Source organism: Neoarius graeffei, chromosome 11 (genome assembly GCF_027579695.1).
Source record: "Neoarius graeffei isolate fNeoGra1 chromosome 11, fNeoGra1.pri, whole genome shotgun sequence".
NCBI classification, from domain to species: domain Eukaryota; kingdom Metazoa; phylum Chordata; class Actinopteri; order Siluriformes; family Ariidae; genus Neoarius; species Neoarius graeffei.
The window spans coordinates 26270047-26291139 of NC_083579.1; the positions used below are offsets into that span (position 1 = coordinate 26270047).

The following is a 21093-nucleotide window of genomic DNA, read 5'->3' on the forward strand; positions in this document are numbered from 1 at the left end:
CATGGACAGATGTCCTGACATTTTCCTTTAGAATTCGCTGGTATAATTCAGAATTCATTGTTCCATCAATGATGGCAAGCCGTCCTGGCCCAGATGCAGCAAAACAGGTCCAAACCATGATATTACCACCACCATGTTTCAAAGATGGGATAAGGTTCTTATGCTGGAATGCAGTGTTTTCCTTTCTCCAAACATAACGCTTCTCATTTAAACCAAAAGTTCTATTTTGGTCTCCTCCGTCCACAAAACATTTTTCCAATAGCCTTCTGGCTTGTCCACGTGCTCTTTAGCAAACTGCAGATGAGCAGCAATGTTCTTTTTGGAGAGCAGTGGCTTTCTCCTTGCAACTCTGTCATGCACACCATTGTTGTTTAGTGTTCTCCTGGTGGTGGATTCATGAACATGAACATTAGTCAATGTGAGAGAGGCCTTCAGTTGCTTAGAAGTTACCCCGGGGTCCTTTGTGACCTCGCCGACTATTACACGCCTTACTCTTGGAGTGATCTTTGTTGGTCGACCACTCCTGGGGAGGGTAACAATGGACTTGAATTTCCTCCATTTGTACACAATCTGTCTGACTGTGGATTGGTGGAGTCCAAACTCTTTAGAGATGGTTTTGTAACCTTTTCCAGCCTGATGAGCATCAACAATGCTTTTTCTGAGGTCCTCAGAAATCTCCTTTGTTCGTGCCATGATACACTTCCACAAACGTGTTGTGAAGATCAGACTTTGATAGATCCCTGTTCTTTAAATAAAATAGGGTGCCCACTCACACCTGATTGTCATCCCATTGATTGAAAACACCTGACTCTAATTTCACCTTCAAATTAACTGCTAATCCTAGAGGTTCACATACTTTTGCCACTCACAGATATGTAATATCGGATCATTTTCCTCAATAAATAAATGACCAAGTATAATATTTTTGTCTCATTTGTTTAACTGGGTTCTGTTTATCTACTTTTAGGACTTGTGTGAAAATCTGATGATGTTTTAGGTCATATTTATGCAGAAATATAGAAAATTCTAAAGGGTTCACAAACTTTCAAGCACCACTGTATATATTTGAACTAGAATATGAGCCTGGGAGAAAGAAACAAACAGTGAAAGTGACTCCAGCGATACCAGAAGTGATGAAATGCAGCCATTTCACTGCTTGCTCCTTCAAAGTAATATCCTTTCTAGGATTGAGCAAAAACGATTTCCCTTTGTGAAATTCAGGCTTATTTTTGTTTGCAACAATTTAGAAGGGATGTATCCACTAGATGTCAGCCTCAGTAAGTCACATGGTGTCGAAGATGCGTCACAATCTTGTCTCATAATTTGCACTCAGAGTGTAATATTTGAACCTTGGGGAACGTAAGATGTCAGCACCTAGGGAAGTTTTATTTTAAAAGAAACAATCTGGACACAGTACAAACATAAACAAATGGATAATCGAGCATGTATGGATATTCTTTGTCAGTATTAAATAATTTATTTTGCTGGGGTTTTGTTTGGCTTAAGTCCATTATTTTATTTTTTCTGTAATTTATATATTTGTGACGTCAGTGATATTTTAGCATTAAACAGCTTCATTAGGTTCATGTACACTCGTAACAAATCTAAACTTTAACAAATGTGACAGGAAGAATGAGATCTAATACAAAATGTGAAATAACAAACTACTAATGAAAGGGAGTTCGTATTGGGACACAGTGTTGTAGTCGAGTCACTAAACCTAGAGTCTGAGTCCAGTCTCGAGTCCCCAGTGTTCAAGTCCAAGTCATTACAAAAATTTTGAGTCGAGTCCACTATTGATCTGAGTCGAGTCTGAGAATAAGACTCCAACTGCACCGTTCGACGGTGGCTGTTTTAGCACCATTAACATTAGTTTGTTCCTGAACATGACGTATAAACAGGTGAATGTGCATTTTCTTTGTCAGGGAGTGTGAAGTATTCTGTCAGAGATGGTTGGGAGACAGATGTAAGTGCAGAAGGTGTGTTTATTAATACAAGTGAAGACAGGTAAACAATCCAGAATGGCAGGCAAAATTGTAAAACAGTGAAACAGGTAAATGGTCGAGCAAGGCACAAACAGGCCATTGTAGACTAGGCAGAATCAAAGACGAGAAACAGGAAATCAGGGATCAGGAAATAAGGCTCGGTCATGCGTCAACAACACAACTCAATACTTCGCAAGGTAAGTGTGTTTTCGCAGTTTTTATACAGGCGTTCTGACTGTGCCTTAATCCTGTGCAGGCCATTTACGGCGAGTGGCCGAGAATCCGCTTGGCGCGTGTGCTGTCTAGAATGTGCCCGAGAATCTATCTGATGCATGTGCCAAGGCGTGCAGGTGTGACACTCTTGCATGAAATTAGTACAAAAATTAATGTAGATATTTATATCTTATGCCAAATTATTATGGCATGTTACAAAAAAATCAAGAAAAAATCTGAGTCCTCGTCTCCAATTTACGAGTCCTAATGCAGTTAATGCATGAGTCCAAGTTATCAGTGCTCGAGTCCAAGTCAAGTCACGAGTCCTTAAAATTAGGCCATGAGTCGGACTCAAGTCCGAGTCCTGGACTCGAGTACTACAAGCCTGTTGGGACGGCTAGTTTGTTTGGTCAGAGTTATTACCATGCTAGCTAACATGACAAATTAGCAAGAAAGCTGTCGTTAGTGAGCCTTAGTTAACATTTTCACACGTTGCTTGGTGAAAGAGGCATTTACAATCAGTAAGTAAAATAATTGGGGGACTTGAGGAAGATGTCTTTACTTTTACTTTCATGCTTGAAGTATGACTTGTATTGAGTTTAACTTGAGTGAAAAATTTTTAAGCATTACTTTTACCAGAGTTATTTATTTAGCATTTTTATCTGAATAAAGATTTTCTGATTAGTAATTTTGCTGAGTGTTGTCACCCTTATTGATTCAATTGTTAAGAACATCTAGTTTCTTCTCATACTGTAGATTCAGTATAATTTCTGTAACTTTTAAGTAGCAATTGTTACTTCCTCATAATTAAAGTACTTTTTAGATTTCACTTTGTATGTGTGTATTGAACATTGTAAGTTAAGCATGCTGTACTGGTTGTGTTAGCGCACTGCCAGTTTGCTGAGTGTGTACAGTGATGCCGGTGACTTCGGGAACGTGGCAGTACAAGGATCAGTGGAGTTCGCTATAATGTACAGTCCTCTTGGAGAGCTAGTCATTATGGTGGAGCAGTGTCAGGATCTGGCCATCGCAAACCCACGCAAACAACGCACAGACCCGTGAGTCCATCATTGCAACATTTACAAGATTATCACTAACACTTTTTATTTGGACAGTCAACAAACCATTTATAAATTAAAGACTGTTCATCAAGTCCTCAAAAACATGGCAGCCGTTGGTCATTATGATGATTAGATGATAATATATAGACACTATTTAGAGCAATTTGAACTTTCTTTAATTTTGGACTGTATATAGATTTGGTGACTTGAGTCCAAAAATCAATATTTAGGTTGGGAAAATTTATGCATGTTCAGGAACAGGTCATTTCAGCTGCTTAAGCTGATTTTCTGAGTGTGTGAATATTAAATACATCAATAATATGATTGAATTGATTAATTAATGGTGCATTCTCTTTCGCTGGTAGGTCTATAAATGTTACTTTAAATGATTAACACAATTAAATTCAAATAACAAGTAGAAAAAGATTATTCAGTGTTTGGACCCCTGTTAACTGTAAATACTGTTAATATCCACACCTACAAAAGAAGCACAGTTTGAAATATGTCTAAATGACTTGAGTAGTGGGTACAGTAGGCCAGACTGTAAGCTAAGTCCATTAAAAGGTTATTATGAACAACACTAACTTAAAGGGAGCTGTGAGTGTCGCAGATGAGTGCTAGGTCAGCTTATCCTTCAAACCATGGAAATGTTTTACTTTAAATGAGATCTTGTCAACTTAACAAAAACATTGGCATTACTTTATTAATTTTACTCAAAATAGCCTATATCCCATGCACACTTTGATTGATTTGACCTCAATTTAGTATCTAGTGACGATGTTAAGTTATAATTAACTGTGGCACCCAGTATATTAAAAATAAAGCAAAATAATAGAATGTGCTCTTTTATAGGCTGCTGAATAATGAGGGCAGAAGCCATATTGTTAAATTACACCAGATTTGTAGAGATTGAGGTTACACACACACACACACACGCACACACACAGGTAATGTTAATAATCTGAATGTGGAGCCCAGAAACTCTGAATACGAGCAACATTCCCTGCATAAATAATGATGTTACTTCTTGGACTAGCATCACCAGATGTGAATATGACTCAAAATATTTAATGATTTCTGAACTATAATTCCATCTTATTAAAATGGCATGTGCCATATTGTATAGAATTACTAGCTTGTTTCTAAAACTTTGTAACTATAGTCTTCATAGAAAAGGCTAACACTGCATGTGTTTGCTGTACTGTTGGGTCAGATACGTGAAGACATACCTCTATCCAGACAAGAGGAGCAAAAGGAAAACGTCCATCAAGAAACATACAGTAAATCCAGTCTATGTGGAGTCACTGAGGGTACATTCCTTTATGGCATTATTTTTTATAAATATACCTCATTTTCCAAATGTGTTCCTCTGCAGTTTAAGACTCCTGCCATTACATTATTGTATAAAGCGGTTTTCATTAATGCACCACTCTTCTTTTTTCTTTTTCCTGTTCATTTCTATTCTGTACACAGTACAAAGTAAAACGTGAAGAATTGCATGGAAAAACTCTCAATTTATCTGTATGGCACAATGACTCCCTAGGCAGAAATGCCTTTTTAGGTCAGGTTGAGATTAATCTAAAGGACTGGGACTGGAAACATGAAGCACTCACATGGTACAACCTCCAACCAAAGGTATAGTGGTGGTAATAACAGTAATAACTCTTTAGGAAAAATGAATAGGAATCACCTTTTAAAAAAATTGCATCTCTGTAGTATTTATTATTGTAGACTCATTCAAAACCCTATAAAAAGTATTCTAATTAGTCCTAATTCTGTCTTTTTTACCCTTCATACACATCACTGTAACAATACAGTGTAATCAGTACAGATCAATCTTATTCTCAGAAAACTCCAACTTGCATCAATAATTCACTGACTGCTAACATAAATCATGTCTATACTATGATATCTTCTACCGTTCTTTTTTGTTTCAAGCTTTGCTATTAATAATATCCTTTTCCCCATTACAGAATGCAGATAATCAGGAATCGCAGGAATACCGTGGTGTGTTATCCGTCTCGCTGAAATACGTACCTCCGGAAGCTATAGGTAGTTCAAAATTAATGACTTCTTTAAGTTTACATTATACATCGGCTAATGATATTATATAAATTAAAAGCTCTTAACATTGTATTTTTAAATGCACTTACACTTGGTTTTAATCATTTGTTTTACAGGACTAAATATTTCTAATATCTTCAATACAATCCGTGAACAAAAAAAAAATCAGACTTAATATTAATAACTATCTGATCATACATTGTTACTCTTTAAATGATCCATAATTGAATTAATGCTTGAACCTCTTATTTAAAATATCTCAGATTTAATAAACATCCTGTGCAAGTGAAACATAAGAACCAGAAAAATTAAATATAAGTAATTGACATTCTATACTACACTGTTTTACAAAATAACTTGTACAAAAATATTATTTTTTTAATGATGCACATTTTGTCCTGTCTGAGTCTATTTTTAACAAATAATTAGAATTAAATAAAGCTTTTTAAAATAAGCAATATTTATTTATTTTCTGGTACATTTTATTAGTCAGTGATGTAGATTTTCTTTCCCAATTTAATAATATTTTCCATTTATTTTCTATTTAATTATACATTTAATTTATAATTATTAAACAATGAATTAATTTTACTAATATATCTTATAATTTGTATGCAAATCTCATTGTATAAGATTTATATAATTGTATAAAGTGTCATTTAAAATGTTATACAATGCAAGTATAAATGATTGTTGTTGGTACTATTTTTGTTTTAGATTATTAATTTAAAATCATTCATCTTTCCAATACAATAGCTTGATGTAGAGTAATTGTATCTTTGCATGGCGTCTCTGTAGGCGGTTCTAGACTCAGCCGGCCAATGGGAGAGATTCACATCTGGCTGCGTGAGGCAAGACATCTGCGTCGCCTGAGGGCCCAAGGAGTCGATTCTTTTGTGAAGTGGTGAGTGAAAACTATTTTCCTCTCTATTAAACAATCATTTAAGTTTCGTTTCAAAGTATCATTTGTCACACCAGTGACACAGAAACCACGTAACGTGTTTGCTTAAAGGGCAAATGCAAGTGCTGACATTGGGCCATGGCATAAAATCATTCATGTTCATCCTAGCAGAAGCGCAACTGAAAGGAAGCTGAATGGAGTAGGTCAGTAGCCTGTTTGCACAGTGGTGGTATATGTTTTTTTTTTTTTTTCCTTCTATGGATTCAATACTGTAAAAGATTATAAGATTGAATCCATGGCTGGGTGATACGGCAATGTATCACAAGATGACTATTAACCGGGGAGGGTGAGGGCTAATGTGTACTTCCTCGGAGACCTGTGAAGCCAGCCAGCTCATGCTGTAACACACTTTGAGAAAAGCGCAATCTGCCACCTTCCAAATGCTTGAGCTTACAGGCACCAATGATAAGTTAGTGTCACTTCAAGTGATTGAGGAGAGCAAGTGCACCATCTGTCCCACCCAGAGAGCACAGCCAGTTTTCTCTCTTGGACTCCTGGCCATGGATGGCTGTGGTATCATCAGAGTTTGAACTCCAGGGATGTGAGTGACAAATTTAAAAAAAAGAGGAAAATTTTTAGGCTCAACAGACGACCCCGAAGTTGTCGTGGGGAGGGTATGGGAGGGTGTGCCCTCCCATTGGTGGGGGTCTGGGGGGTCTCCCCCACGAAAATTTTTGTAAAAAGGACTTAAAATGGTGACATTTTAAGCACATAAAATGTAAAATTTCTAAATTAGCACATTTCAGTTTAAAAAATGTTTTGGTCAAATTTCATGGTGCTTTAGTGATACATGTTTCAGAACTTTACAAAAAAATTTTGAAAATGAGAAAAAAGTGTCATGTTTCAGGTTTGGGGTGCCGTGTCTGGCCTTAAGTCTGAAAAATGTTACCATTGATACCAAACTACCACCACTACAAATGTCATGTTAGGCCATATGAAAATAATTTCTTGTTTCTCATCACTATTTTTCCTCAAAATGGGTAGGACGGGCTTATTTAATTTTTATTTTGTTTTATTTTTCTGCTATGTGGGGGATAAAACATGAAAAATTGGAATGGTTGGAGCAGACTCTGGTTTCAGAGGCATGACGCTAAATTACCAGTGTAAAAAAAAAAAAGTTTATGGTGGGTCAATTTTTTTTGGTTCGGGCTGTAATGATTATGAGGAACAAGAATATAATTTTATGTGGCCTTACATAACTAGCAATAAAATTTAAACCCTGCCACCAGTTCATAGGCCCAATCCCAATTCTAATTTCTACCCCTACCCCTCCCCCTTCCCCTCCCCCTTCCCCTTGGCCCTTCCCCTTGAAACTGAGCTACAAGGGATAGGGCTTGAAATTCAACCCCTACGTATTGGGATAGCCCTTCAACGATCGCATACGTCATCGCGTACCTCCGTCAGCGTTTACGTTAGCAAAACGCGACCAAATGCGTCATTGGCTGCGACCAGCCGCTACAGTCAGAGCCAGAGGCAGAACCAGAAATCTCTGCTGGCAGGGTGTGATTTGTTAACTAACACCACTGAATGGGATATCTTTGGCGCTTCGTGCACCACATCCGACAGAATGAGGTGTCAGAACACTCATGTAAACAATAAAAGCGAGAATAACAGAACAAAACGTACGCAGTCAAGCAACCGAAAACAATACTCACTCCCAAAGCTTTTTAGCAGCAGCTTGGATTTCAGAAATCGCTGCTCATTCTCAGCTCGAAAGCGAATCAAGCGGCGTGTTTCCTCTGGATAACAACTTAAAACACGTAAATAATGGAGAAAATACATTTATGACAATCTTTCGCCGCGGGAACCGCCATCTTTCTGAAATCCGCATGAAATCTCGCTGAAATCCGCATGGCATTGTGGGAAATCACTCAAACCCCTTCGTTCGGAGTCAGCTCCAGGAAAATCTCCGTTTGGAGGGGTACAGAAGCCCTACCCCTTCCCCTCCGCGTTAACTGGGATTGGGATACCCCTACCCCTTCACGTGAACGCGCAAAATGGAGGGGAAGGGCCAAGGGGTTGGTCCAAGGGGTGAAATGGGATTCGGCCGTAGCAGTGCATGTACATTAGCGACTCCTCTCCACACAGCGATAATGATCAGATCGCTGTAAGGAGCTTTCGTCACTTCCGCTTACTAAAATCCGGAAAAGTTTCGCGCCAGACTTTACCGAATATTTTTTAATTTATTTTTTTTAATTTTAGAAAACGCGGAAAACGATTTTTTACGCGGAAAGGCAATTTGAAAAACGCGGATTTCCGCGGAAACGCGGAGATTTCACATCCGTGAACTCATGATCTCCAAATGATGGTGTGAATGCAAGTGTAAAATATAAAACAATAACCATAAAGTTATTTTTAAGTTTATTTACAGTTATTGAGGTAAACTGAAATGGGTGTATCTCTGTAGGGATCCTTTCAATGTTGACACTTAGAGTGGTGCTTGAAAGTTTGTAAACCCTTTAGAATTTTCTATATTTCTGCATAAATATGACCTAAAACAACATCAGATTTTCACACAAATCCTAAAAGTAGATAAAAAGAACCCAGTTAAACAAATGAGACAAAAATATTATACTTGGTTATTTATTTATTGAGGAAAATGATCCAATATTACATATCTATGAGTGGCAAAAGTATGTGAACCTTTGCTTTCAGTATCTGGTGTGACCCCCATTGTGCAGCAATAACTGCAACTAAAACGTTTCCGGTAACTGTTGATTGGGCCTGCTTGGGGTAAATTTAGCCCATTCCTCCATACAGAACAGCTTCAACTCTGGGATGTTGGCAGGTTTCCTCACATGAACTGCTCGCTTCAGGTCCTTCCACAGCATTTTGGTTGGATTAAGGTCAGGACTTTGACTTAGCCATTCCAAAACATTAACTTTATTCTTCTTTAACCATTCTTTGGTAGAATGGTCATTGTTTTGCTGCATGACCCACTTTCTCTTGAGATTCAGTTCATGGATAGACGTCCTGACATTTTCCTTTAGAATTCGCTGGTATAATTCAGAATTCGTTGTTCCATCAGCGATGGCAAGCTGTCCTGGCCCAGATGCAGCAAAACAGGCCCAAACCATGATACTACCACCACCATGTTTCACAGATGGGATAAGGGTCTTATTCTGGAATGCAGTGTTTTCCTTTCTCCAAACGTAACACTTCTTATTTAAACCAAAAAGTTCTATTTTGGTCTCATCCATCCACAAAACATTTTTCCAGTAACCTTCTGGCTTGTCCACATGATCTTTAGCAAAATGCAGACGAGCAGCAATGTTCTTTTTGGAGAGCAGTGGCTTTCTCCTTGCAACCCTGCCATGCACATCATTGTTGTTCAGTGTTCTCCTGATGGTGGACTCATGAACATTAACATTAGCCAATGTAAGAGAGGCATTCAGTTGCTTAGAAGTCACCCTGGGGTCCTTTGTGACCTCGCTGCCTATTACACACCTTGCTCTTGGAGTGATCTTTGTTGGTTGACCACTCCTGGGGAGGGTACCAGTAGTTTTGAATTTCCTCCATTTATACACAATCTGTCTGACTGTGGATTGGTGGAGTCCAAACTCTTTAGAGATGGTTTTGTCACCTTTTCCAGCCTGATGAGCATCATCAACGCTTTTTCTGAGGTCCTCAGAAATCTCCTTTTTTCGTGCCGTGATGCACTTCCACAAACGTGTTGTGAAGATCAGACTTTGATAGATTCCTATTCTTTAAATAAAACAGGGTGCCCACTCACATCTGATTGTCATCCCACTGATTGAAAACACCTGACTCTAATTTCACCTTCAAATTAACTGCTAATCCTAGAGGTTCACATACTTTTGCCACTCACAGATGTGATATTGGATCATTTTCCTCAATAAATAAATGATCAAGTATTATATTTTTGTCTCATTTGTTTAACTGGGTTCTCTTTATCTACTTTTAGGACTTGTGTGAAAATCTGATGTTTTAGGTCATATTTACAGTATGCAGAAATATAGAAAATTCTAAAGGGTTCACAAACTTTCAAGCACTACTGTATAATATTGAATCTGTCAGTGGTGAAAACAAGTGCTTTACTTTGATGTGGATGATTGTCACGTATGATTACATAGTATAGCTGTTTTGTTATAGCGTTCTAAACAATACTGGACTAATTTTAAATGTTTTTGTCAAGTATTTTGTCATCTGTTTGTATCCAAAGAGATGGGATGAAAATAAGGCCTAGTTTAAAAAAAAAAAGTGTTTTCCTTTAAGAAGGAAATAGTCAGAAGTAGGCTACTGCTGTGCCATTTAATGTTAGCTAGATAACTAGAGCTCTTCAGTTAATGTATTAGTCTTATCACAACCTCACAAGTGCCCGATGTGTCGGCTTCACCAGAGTCTCATAACCAAGTAATTTCTCTGGGTCAAGATGTTCTGCTTTTGGTATTTCCTCCACAAAATAGTAAGAGCAGGACATGGAGATTTGAGTGGATGTTTTGTATTTCAACCATAGATGCAAGTCCTTTACTTTGGAAGGCGATGGATAGAAGTTGTATGGTACTCTGATCGTTTTGTGTTGTGTTTGTAACACTGCTGTTCGAGTGAAATCCTCCTCTTCCTTCCGATTACTGATGCCTTCTAACCGAGCATATTGTACTACTCGTATTGCATGTGTATTATCGCAGTGATCTTAATCTGAACCAATGGATCAGCTGTCGCACTGGACATTCTGACAAAGTAAAACAAGATGGCCACTCCTTTGTTGTCATGGAAAATAAGGTAAATTATCTATTTTAAAAACCGAAGTCTGATTTGTAAAGTGACTCCATTTTATTTAGCTACATGTTACCAGACACGAGTAAGAAGAGTCGCCAGAAGACTCGCATGGTGAAGAAGACGCAGGATCCTGTGTACAACCATACCATGGTGTATGATGGGTTCAGAGTGGGCGAGGTGTGCGAGGCCTGCTGTGAACTCACCGTGTGGGACAGCAACAAACTCTCCAATCAGTTTCTCGGAGGAGTGCGTCTCGGCCTTGGCACAGGTTAACACACATACTTGCACTCCATTCCTTCTTTCTTTTCCTGTAGTATTACTGATTTATACCACAGCACTCTGGAATTCTCAAATCTGATTGATTGTTTAATCAACAACAGTAGATCTGATCACAGGTTTATATTAATGTACTCATTCTAATATGTTATTGTAAAGCTTTGGCTGATGAGCTGCATGTAAAACTAGTTTTTATTCATTTAATTTATGAAAATTTATGGAAGGAGTCCCCAGTGTCAGTGCTTTGAAAGGGCCAGTACGTTTTCCTCCATGGGAAAGTCTCGTCTCGTCGTCTTCTGCTTTATCTGGGACTGGGTTGCGGAGGCAGCAGTCTAAGCATGGAAGCCTAAACTTCCCTTTCCCCAGACACCTCGGCCAGCTCCTCGGGAAGAACACCGAGGCATTCCCAGACCAGCCGAGAGACATAGTCCCTCCAGCGTGTCCTGGGTCTTCCCCGGGGCCTCCTCCCGGGGGGACATGCCTGGAACACCTCCCCAGGGAGGCGTCCAGGAGGCATCCAAAAAAGATGCCTGAGCCACCTCAGCTGATTCCTCTCGATGTGGAGGAGCAGCGGCTCTACTCCGAGCTCCTCCTGAGTGACTGTGCTTCTCACCCTATCTCTAAGGGAGCGCCCAGCCACCCTGCGAAGAAAACTCATTTCGGCTGCTTGTATCCGCGATCTTGTTCTTTCGGTCATTACCCAAAGCTCATGGCCATAGGTGAGAGTCGGAACGTAGATCGACCAGTAAATTGAGAGCTTCGCCTTTTGGCTCAGCTCCTTCACCACGACGGACCGGTAAAGCGACCACATCACTGCGGAGGCTGCACCAATCCGCCTGTCGATCTCACGCTCCATCCTTCCCTCACTCGTGAACAAGATCCCGAGATACTTAAACTCCTCCACTTGAGGCAGGACTTCTCCACCAACCTGAAGAGGGCAAGCCACCCTTTTCCGGTCAAGAACCATGGCCTCGGACTTGGAGGTGCTGATTCTCATCCCAGCCGCTTCACACTCGACTGCAAACCGCCCCAGTGCATGCTGGAGGTCCTGGTTTGAAGAAGCCAACAGGACATGATCCGCAAAAAGCAGAGATGAAATCCTGTGGTTCCCAAACAGGATTCCTTCCGGCCCCTGGCTGCGCCTAGAAATTCTGTCCATAAAAATTATGAACAGAACCGGTGACAAAGGGCAGCCCTGCCGGAGTCCAACATGCACCGGGAACAGGTCTGACTTACTGCCGGCAACGCGAACCAGACTCTTGCTCCGTTCGTACAGGGACCGGACAGCCCTTAGCAAAGGGCCCCGAACCCCATACTCCCGAAGCACCGCCCACAGAATACCACGGGGGACACGGTCGAATGCCTTCTCCAGATCCACAAAGCACATGTGGACTGTTTGGGCAAACTCCCATGAACCCTCGAGCACCCTATGAAGGGTATAGAGCTGGTCCAGTGTTCCGCGACCAGGACGAAAACCGCATTGTTCCTCCTGGATCCAAGGTTTGACTATCGGTCGAATTCTCCTCTCCAGTACCCTGGAGTAAACCTTCCCTGGGAGGCTGAGAAGTGTGATTCCCCTATAATTGGAGCACATTCTCCGGTCCCCTTTCTTAAAAAGAGGGACCACCACCCCAGTCTGCCACTCCATAGGCACTGTCCCCGACTGCCACGCAATGTTGCAGAGGCGTGTCAACCAAGACAGCCCCACAACATCCAGAGACTTGAGATACTCAGGGCGGATCTCATCCACCCCCGGTGCCTTGCCACCGAGGAGCTTGCAAACCACCTCAGTGACTTCAGCTTGGGTAATGGACGAGTCCACCTCTGAGTCATCAGCCTCAGTCTCCTCAATGGAAGACATGACGGTGGGATTGAGGAGATCCTCAAAGTATTCCTTCCACCGCCTGACAATGTCCCCAGTCGAGGTCAACAGCTCCCCCCCCCCCGCACTGTAAACAGTGTTGGCAGAGTACTGCTTCCCCCTCCTGAGGCGCCGGACGGTTTGCCAGAATTTCTTCAAGGCCGACCAATAGTCCTTTTCCATGGCCTCCCCGAACTCCTCCCAGTTCCGAGTTTTTGCCTCCGCAACTGCCCGAGCTGCAGCACGCCTGGCCTGCCGATACCAGTCAGCTGCCTCAGGAGTCCTGGAGGTCAACATGGCCCGATAGGACTCCTTCAGCTTGACGGTATCCCTTACTTCCGGTGTCCACCACCGGGTTCGGGGATTGCCACCACGACAGGCACTGGAGACCTTGCGGCCACAGCTCCGAACAGCCGCGTCCACAATGGAGGTAGAGAACATGGGCCACTCAGACTCAATGTCCCCGATCTCCCCCGGAAGCTGGGAAAAGCTCTCCCGGAGGTTGGGGAGGTCTTTAACTCCCACAGAGTGCTCGGCCAGACGTTCCCAGCAGACCCTCACCATACGTTTGGGCCTGCCAGGTCTGTCCAGTTTCCTCCTCTGCCAGCGGATCCAACTCACCACCAGGTGGTGATCAGTTGACAGCTCAGCCCCTCTCTTCACCCGAGTGTCCAAGACATAGGGCCGGAGATCAGATGAAACGACAACAAAGTCTATCATCGACCTCCGACCTAAGGTGTCCTGGTGCCACGTGCACTTATGGACACCCCTATGCTCGAACATGGTGTTTGTTATGGACAAACCGTGACTAGCACAGAAGTCCAATAACAAAACCCCACTCGGGTTCAGATCGGGGAGGCCGTTTCTCCCAACCACGCCCCTCCAGGTGTCACTGTCGTCGCCCACGTGAGCATTGAAGTCCCCCAGTAGCACAATGGAGTCCCCAGTCTGAGCACCCCTCAGTACCTCTCCCAGGGACTCCAAGAAGGCCGGATACTCTACACTGCTATTCGGCCCGTAGGCACAAACAACAGCAAGAGCCCTCTCCCCAATCCGAAGGCGCAGAGAGGCGACCCTCTTGTTCACTGGGTTAAACTCCAACACATGGCGGCTGAGCTGGGGAGCTATAAGCAAGCCCACACCAGCCCGCCGCCGCTCACCATGGGCGACTCCAGAGAAGTGGAGAGTCCAGCCCCTCTCGAGGAGCTGGGTTCCAGAGCCCAAGCTGTGCATGGAGGTGAGCCCGACTATCTCTAGCCGGTACCTCTCAACCTCCCGCACAAGCTCAGGCTCTTTCCCCCCCCAGCGAAGTGACATTCCATGTCCCAACAGCTAGCTGCTGTGTCTGGGGATCAGGTCGTCAAGGCCCCTGCCTTCGACTGCCACCCAATCCACACTGCACCAGCCCCCTACTGCTACCTCTGTGGGTGGTGAACCCACAGGAGGTCGGGCCCATGTCACCTCTTCGGGCTGAGCCCGGCCGGGCCCCATGGGCAAAGGCCCGGCCACCAAGCACTCGCATGCGAGCCCCAACCCCGGGCTTGGCTCCAGGGTGGGGCCCCGGCTGCGCCATACTGGGCGATGTCTCGGTCCTTGGTTGTTGCTCCATTAGGGGTTTTGGTGAACTGCTCTTGGTCTGGCCTGTCACCTAGGACCTGTCTGCCTTGGGAAACCCTTACAGGGGCATAATGCCCCCGACAACATAGCTCCTAGGATCATTCAAGCACACAAACCCCTCCACCACAATAAGGTGGCAGTTCTAGGAGGGGCCATGGGAAAGTCTTGAGGACAAAAAGTGTTCCATTTTTTGTTGTCAAAACAAACAAAAACAAGCAAACAGACAAAAAAAAACCTAAGGTTGGGCAGGGAATATCAGTTTTATATCCGGTCTAACATGCATCACAGATGTTCTACAACATAAAATGTAACTGTAAATGGATAAAAAGTACAAAGTGTTTTTTTTTTTTTAATAAGTTACAAATTGCTGTGTTATGTTGTGAGAGGAATACACTTCAGGATATGCTGTTCTAGAAAAACAATCAACCTTAATCCTGTGCTACGCCACCCTGTAGCCACTTGTTTTCCCATAACAGCATGCCATATGTTTTATTTCTTCGAGATAATTAAGAGCTCTGTATTTTGTCTGTCATGTGGTTATATTTGGTTTTACTCAGATGACAAACAGGTTATATTTTTGAAAGTATGTAATTCAAGTTATATGTAGTATGTGAAAGTGAGAAAGCACTCCCCCTTGTGGAGACGTTCATGAAATATTCGTACATGAATGACCTCGGAGCATTTTACTGTTAGTCATTAGAGACATCCTTGCTCTTCTGTTTCCACCCTAAGGCCTGAGTTATGGAAAGAAAGTTGACTGGATGGATTCTGAGAATGAGGAAGTGGAGGTCTGGAAAAAAATGATGGCTAATCCAAACAGCTGGGTCGAGGCGCAACTTCCGCTCAGGTCTTCAATGACCCCCAGGCAGTGAGACTGATCCGAAAGTCCAGCAGCAACTGTGTACAGTTTGATGATTACTTCCAGAGCATTGAGGAGCTGCTAATTAGCTTTGTATGTGGTCTGATTTTCTGGAGAATAGAATTATCCGAGGAGAGATTTCATTTCTGGTTTTGAGTTTAAATCCAGGGGCTAACAGAGACACCAGTGGGCAAGTTCCTTAACCGTCAACTGCTCATGTATAAGTGGTTTCGGATACATTTATGTGCAAGTTGATTAAATTTCCTGCTAAATGTGGAGGTGAAATATATTAACATGACCTTGGATTTGTAAATACAGTATTCACAAAGTGTTGCAACTATTTCCAGTAGTGTTACTTCAATACAGCTCACTGAATCAGATTCTATGATGATTTATTCCACATTAAATCCAGTTTGAGATTTTTTAAAAAACTTTCTCACTGAACAATGTTCTTGAATGTATCCTGAATAAACTGATTTAAGGTGCGTCTCTGTCCAGCTGAATGATTCACAAGAGCTGTGTTAATCATTAATTGTATGAGAGAGTGCATTAGCCAGATTTCACAAACTGAATCCAGGTTTAATGGGTAGAGATTTGATTTTTAATCAGATTTTTCAAATGTACTCTTGGCAAATTTAGTTGTTGTTAAGTGACTGTGATTAATCTCTTTGTATAAAACTATATTAAACAAATTTAACTGTGCAATGGTTAAACAATCACACATTGTACACAAACACAATACAACCCCCCCCCAATTTTATTTTTTTTTCTATTAATTAATTTATTTATTCTGACAATTAATTTATATTTTATAAATTTATTTGGTTTGGTTTCTCTGTGCCCCCCCCCCAAAAAAAAAAAATTATTTTTAATTTGTGGAATTCTTGTCTAGTCTTTTTTAAATATCTTATATACTTGTGATTTTAAATGTTCTCTTCACAGTGCTTTACTTTCAAATGTTATTCTTTATTTTGTATTCTCTCTTCTTTTTACATTTTTTTTCATTGTGGTTCTTTATGTACACTTGTTTTATTTATTTTTTAAAATCATGAACTCCCCCCCCCCCCCCCCCCCCTTCATGATCCTGTGTGTGTGTGTGTGTGTACGTACACACACAGGTCATCACAGGGCTGAGACATAGACACAGACAACCATTCACACCTACAGTCCCTACAGTCAATTTAGAGTCACCAGTTAACCTAACCTGCATGTCTTTGGACTGTGGGGGAAACCGGAGCACCCGGAGGAAACCCACGCAGACACCGGGAGAACATGCAAACTCCACACAGAAAGGCCCTCGTTGGCCATGGGGCTCAAACCCGGACCTTCTTCCACCGTGCCGCCCTATACACACACACACAAACACACATACAGACACGTTTGTTTTATGGTCTTTTTGCTCCTGTTTTCAGTATGTCCTTTTTTTTTTTGCTTTTTTTTTATTTTTCATATTTTGTTTTGAAATTCTACTGACTGACTTCTTTTTAATTTATTGTTTTCCTTGCCTCCTGTCGTCTATATGTGTTCATTGCCCCCTCTCTATCCTCCAGATGGTGCTCCATTCTCAGCTATCAGACCTTTCTCTCTCATCCCCCTCATAGGGGGAGGGGGGACTAAAAATTTTGGCAGTCTTAACACGTGTACAACTACCCATTCGGTTAACGGAGCTGGAGCGTGTGCGTGTGTGTGTCAGATGACCACAAAATTTTTCCATTGCGCCTCAAATCTTCCGAATGGATGGAAAGAGTCACATTTAGGCCTGCAGTCCATCAAAAAAGTTCGTCTAACAGACTTTCCTTCACTTTCATCCTTTGGACTCTGTTTTTATCATGATTTGAAGACTTTTTTCTTGTTCACAGACGCAGAAAGAAAGCTCAGGTAAGACTCCAAACCTTTCAAAGTGCAGAGCTTTTTTTTATTAAAGCCAGATGAATGGAAGATGCTTCAGTGTTTTAAAAAGAATATGGTCAAGTTTAGCTGAGGCTGAAACTATCTGCTAGACTCTTTACTGGATTAAAGGAACTTTAGCTCACTTGTCATTTTGTTGCTCCTTTTTTTTAAAGAGATCTTTATTATTTGACAGGACAAAGAGGAAGAAAGGAAAATATTAAACGGTCTTACTAATACAACTTTGTTAGAACTGACATTGATGAAGTGGTGCTGATTTTGACGAGACACTCGCACCCTTAGTTAAATCATGGGTGACTGGAGCACCTTGGCGAAGCTGCTCGATAAGGTGCAGGTGTACTCGACAGCTGGAGGTAAGCTCTGGCTCTCCGTCCTCTTCATCTTCCGTATCCTGGTTTTGGGAACGGCTGTGGAGTCAGCATGGGGTGACGAGCAGTCAGCGTTCGAGTGCAACACGCAGCAGCCGGGTTGTGAAAACGTCTGCTATGACAAATCCTTCCCCATCTCCCACGTACGCTTCTGGGTTCTGCAGATCATCTTTGTCTCAGTGCCAACGCTCCTCTACCTCGGCCATGTGTTGTTCCTCATGCACAAGGACGAGAAGCTGAAGAAGAAGGAGGAGAGGCTGAGGAAAGCCGAGAGGGAAGGGAGCAATGTCCACTCTTGCCTTCACAAAATCCAGGCCAAGAAGTTCAAATATGGTTTGGAGGAACCTGGAAAGATCAAGATGAGAGGAGCTTTGTTTTATACCTACATCGTAAGCGTGGTGTTGAAATCCGTATTCGAGGTGGCGTTCTTGCTCATACAGTGGTACCTTTACGGATTCCGTTTAACAGCTGTTTACACATGTGAGGGGTTCCCTTGCCCGCATAAAGTGGACTGCTTCCTGTCTCGTCCTACGGAAAAAACAGTGTTCATCATGTTCATGCTGGTGGTGTCCTTAATCTCTCTGGCTCTTAACGTCTTTGAGTTTTTTAACGCAATCTTCAAAAGGATGAAGGATCACTTCAAAGAGGCTGAGAAGCTGCTGGACATGGAGACCACGATCAGGCCATGTACTGGAGAAGACATGTCCAGTTACGGGTACCACTGCTCGGCTCTCGCGTCTAACTTGGGCTACAATTTAGACACAGCCGATAAATCCAACTCCTCAGACAATTTTGACAAACAAGCCAATGAGCAGAACTGGACTAACTACAGCACAGAGCAAAATCAGCTTGGCCAGAGAGATTATTGCCCAGCTCAGACTTTTGTGTATTCACAGAAAATGCCTCTGGGTAAAGACCTCATGCTGCTTAAACAGCTTGACCCTCGACCCCAGAGTCGCTCTAGTAGTCGTGCCCGGCCTGATGACCTGGACATCTAGGAGTTTAGACTTTATTCCTATGAATATCAAAATGTGCTAAATACTCTCACTCAGAGATGTTCAAAATACTGTGAGCTACTCGGGCCTCAGTCGAGCTACAAGGATGAATTAATGCTTTAAGAAATTCAGCTCTGAGGTTATTCAATTGAGAAGAAATACATTTGGGCGATTTCATTGCAAATGTACTTTTTTTCACGTAAGCAATTTAATATAACTTGTACATTTGCCTCTTAATTATGCACATTATTAGTCTATTCAGTTGTTTTTATACAACAGTTGTGATACAGTCTTTGAAGGATTTTCCTCATGCTAGATTTTCCAAAGCAATATACAAACCAAATCAACCAGTGGCTTTTAAAATGATATTTTAAAATCAAGGCTAAACAGAGCATCAGTATAAGATTTAATTTTTGGCATCCACATCAGAATATTTGCTCTTAAAGGCCCGGTCCCACTGGCCGATGGACACAAAACGTATGCAAAAAGGACACAGCGGACGAGCAAAATTTCGGGGGTGGCTCTATCCATTTTCATCCGCTCCAGAAATGGACAAAATTGGCGAAAATTTGCGAAAACAGAACGGAAAAGAACGGTCGTGGGTAGTATATAGCAGGGATGTTAAACACATGTTCATAGGAAGCCTAGCGGATGAAAGCGGATGGAAGTGGATGAGAGCTCCGAAGGGGTTACCGGTGATAACTGAGAAGCGGACGCATAGCAGAAAGAGCGGATGCATAGCGGAAGAAGGGGATGCATCACGTACGCCTAACGGAAACAAAGGGGATGTTGCGCGGATGTATATCGGATGCAGACCGATTGTCCGCTAGGTGTCCTTATACATACTCTAGACATACTCCAGACATCCTAAATATACGAGATACATCCCAGATATAAACGCTTTGTCCGTTTTGAATACTTTATATACGAGATGCATACGCTTACATCCTTTCTATTTCCGTGCTACTAACGATGAATAGACGTTTCATGTACCTTATCTTTCCTCCCTCTTTCCGTTTTCAGCTGCAGCGGATGTGAGTTGCGAGGATGCCCAGAGGATGCAGAAAGGATACAGCAGACGTTTAACGGATGATAACGGACATAGAACGTTTGTTGCTCGTATATGTCGCGGATTTACATTGTACACGGCGGAAAGTTCATCCGTTCTAAAAGTTTTGTGCAGCTCAAAACTTTTTGCGCGGATGAAATCACAGTGGACGGATGCTCGATGGATAGAGCGTATGAAGCATGTATGCAATGAGTACACAACGGATGCATAGCGTTTTCCAACGGATGGCAAAGATTTTTTTACGTTTTACGTCCTCTTTGCATCCGTAAGTGCAGTGGGACCGGGCCTTAACAAATGTCTTAAAGTGGAGTGTTTTGGAATTTTGTGGAGCTGAGCACAACAGCACCACCAGTGGTCATAAGCATATACAGTATAGTTAGAAGCAGTGAAAGCTGAAGTGGGTCGGGGACTGATTTCTTTCTAGCTCAGGTGGTAGATTCATGCAGCATTGTTGACCACATCAGGTGATTACATAGTGCCACGTGCCTTAGATTTTTTTTTTCATTTGGCTTGATTATTTTCATGTTAATAAGCAGTGATTGAGGAGGTGCATGTGAAATACTGTCATGGCATGAATGAGGTGGATTATTTCCTCAGATCATCCTTTTTCTCCAAAAAATAGACTGATTTAAGAACAGAATATTCAATTGAAGTGCAAATGGCACAAAAGAACACGACAGAACTGTAAGTTTAGTGGTTTTTTTTTTGCTTGAATGAAAGGGTTACAACTAGTGTTGTAGTCAAGACCACCTAAACCAGGACCAAGTCATGACCAAGACCAAAATTTTGAGGTGTTGGGACCAAGTCAAGACCAGCTCCAGACTAGTACAGTGGTGCTTGAAAGTTTGTGAACCCTTTAGAATTTTCTATATTTCTGCATAAATATGACCTAAAACATCAGATTCTCACACAAGTTCTAAAAGTAGATAAAGAGAACCCAGTTAAACAAATGAGACAAAAATATTATACTTGGTAATTTATTTATTGAGGAAAATGATCCAATATTACATATCTGTGAGTGGCAAAAGTATGTGAATCTTTGCTTTCAGTATCTGGTGTGACCCCCTTGTGCAGCAATAACTGCAGCTACCGTAAGTGTTTCTGGTAACTTTTGAT

General features: G+C 41.9%; 2 protein-coding genes across 3 annotated transcripts in view; both read left to right on the forward strand.

Moving 5' to 3' along the window:
* The window catches only part of si:ch211-266g18.6 (synaptotagmin-like protein 1), a 32552-nt gene extending 16430 nt beyond the window's left edge, over window positions 1–16122 (forward strand). For both annotated transcript variants that reach the window (XM_060933675.1, XM_060933676.1), the window contains 7 exons: window positions 3084–3256; window positions 4473–4569; window positions 4733–4894; window positions 5233–5311; window positions 6122–6227; window positions 11087–11292; window positions 15511–16122. In XM_060933675.1, coding sequence (XP_060789658.1) covers window positions 3084–3256; window positions 4473–4569; window positions 4733–4894; window positions 5233–5311; window positions 6122–6227; window positions 11087–11292; window positions 15511–15650 — 963 coding nt within the window. In that variant the 3' untranslated portion in view covers window positions 15651–16122. The remainder of the gene's footprint in view (window positions 1–3083; window positions 3257–4472; window positions 4570–4732; window positions 4895–5232; window positions 5312–6121; window positions 6228–11086; window positions 11293–15510) is intronic.
* Window positions 16123–16700: 578 nt separating this feature from the next.
* Window positions 16701–20858, forward strand: gja1a (gap junction protein alpha 1a). Its single transcript, XM_060933677.1, has 3 exons — window positions 16701–17414; window positions 17497–17515; window positions 17721–20858. The coding sequence occupies exon 3, from the start codon at window positions 17835–17837 to the stop codon at window positions 18909–18911; it is 1077 nt and encodes a 358-aa protein (XP_060789660.1). The 5' UTR covers window positions 16701–17414; window positions 17497–17515; window positions 17721–17834; the 3' UTR covers window positions 18912–20858.
* The last annotated feature ends 235 nt before the right edge of the window (window positions 20859–21093 follow it).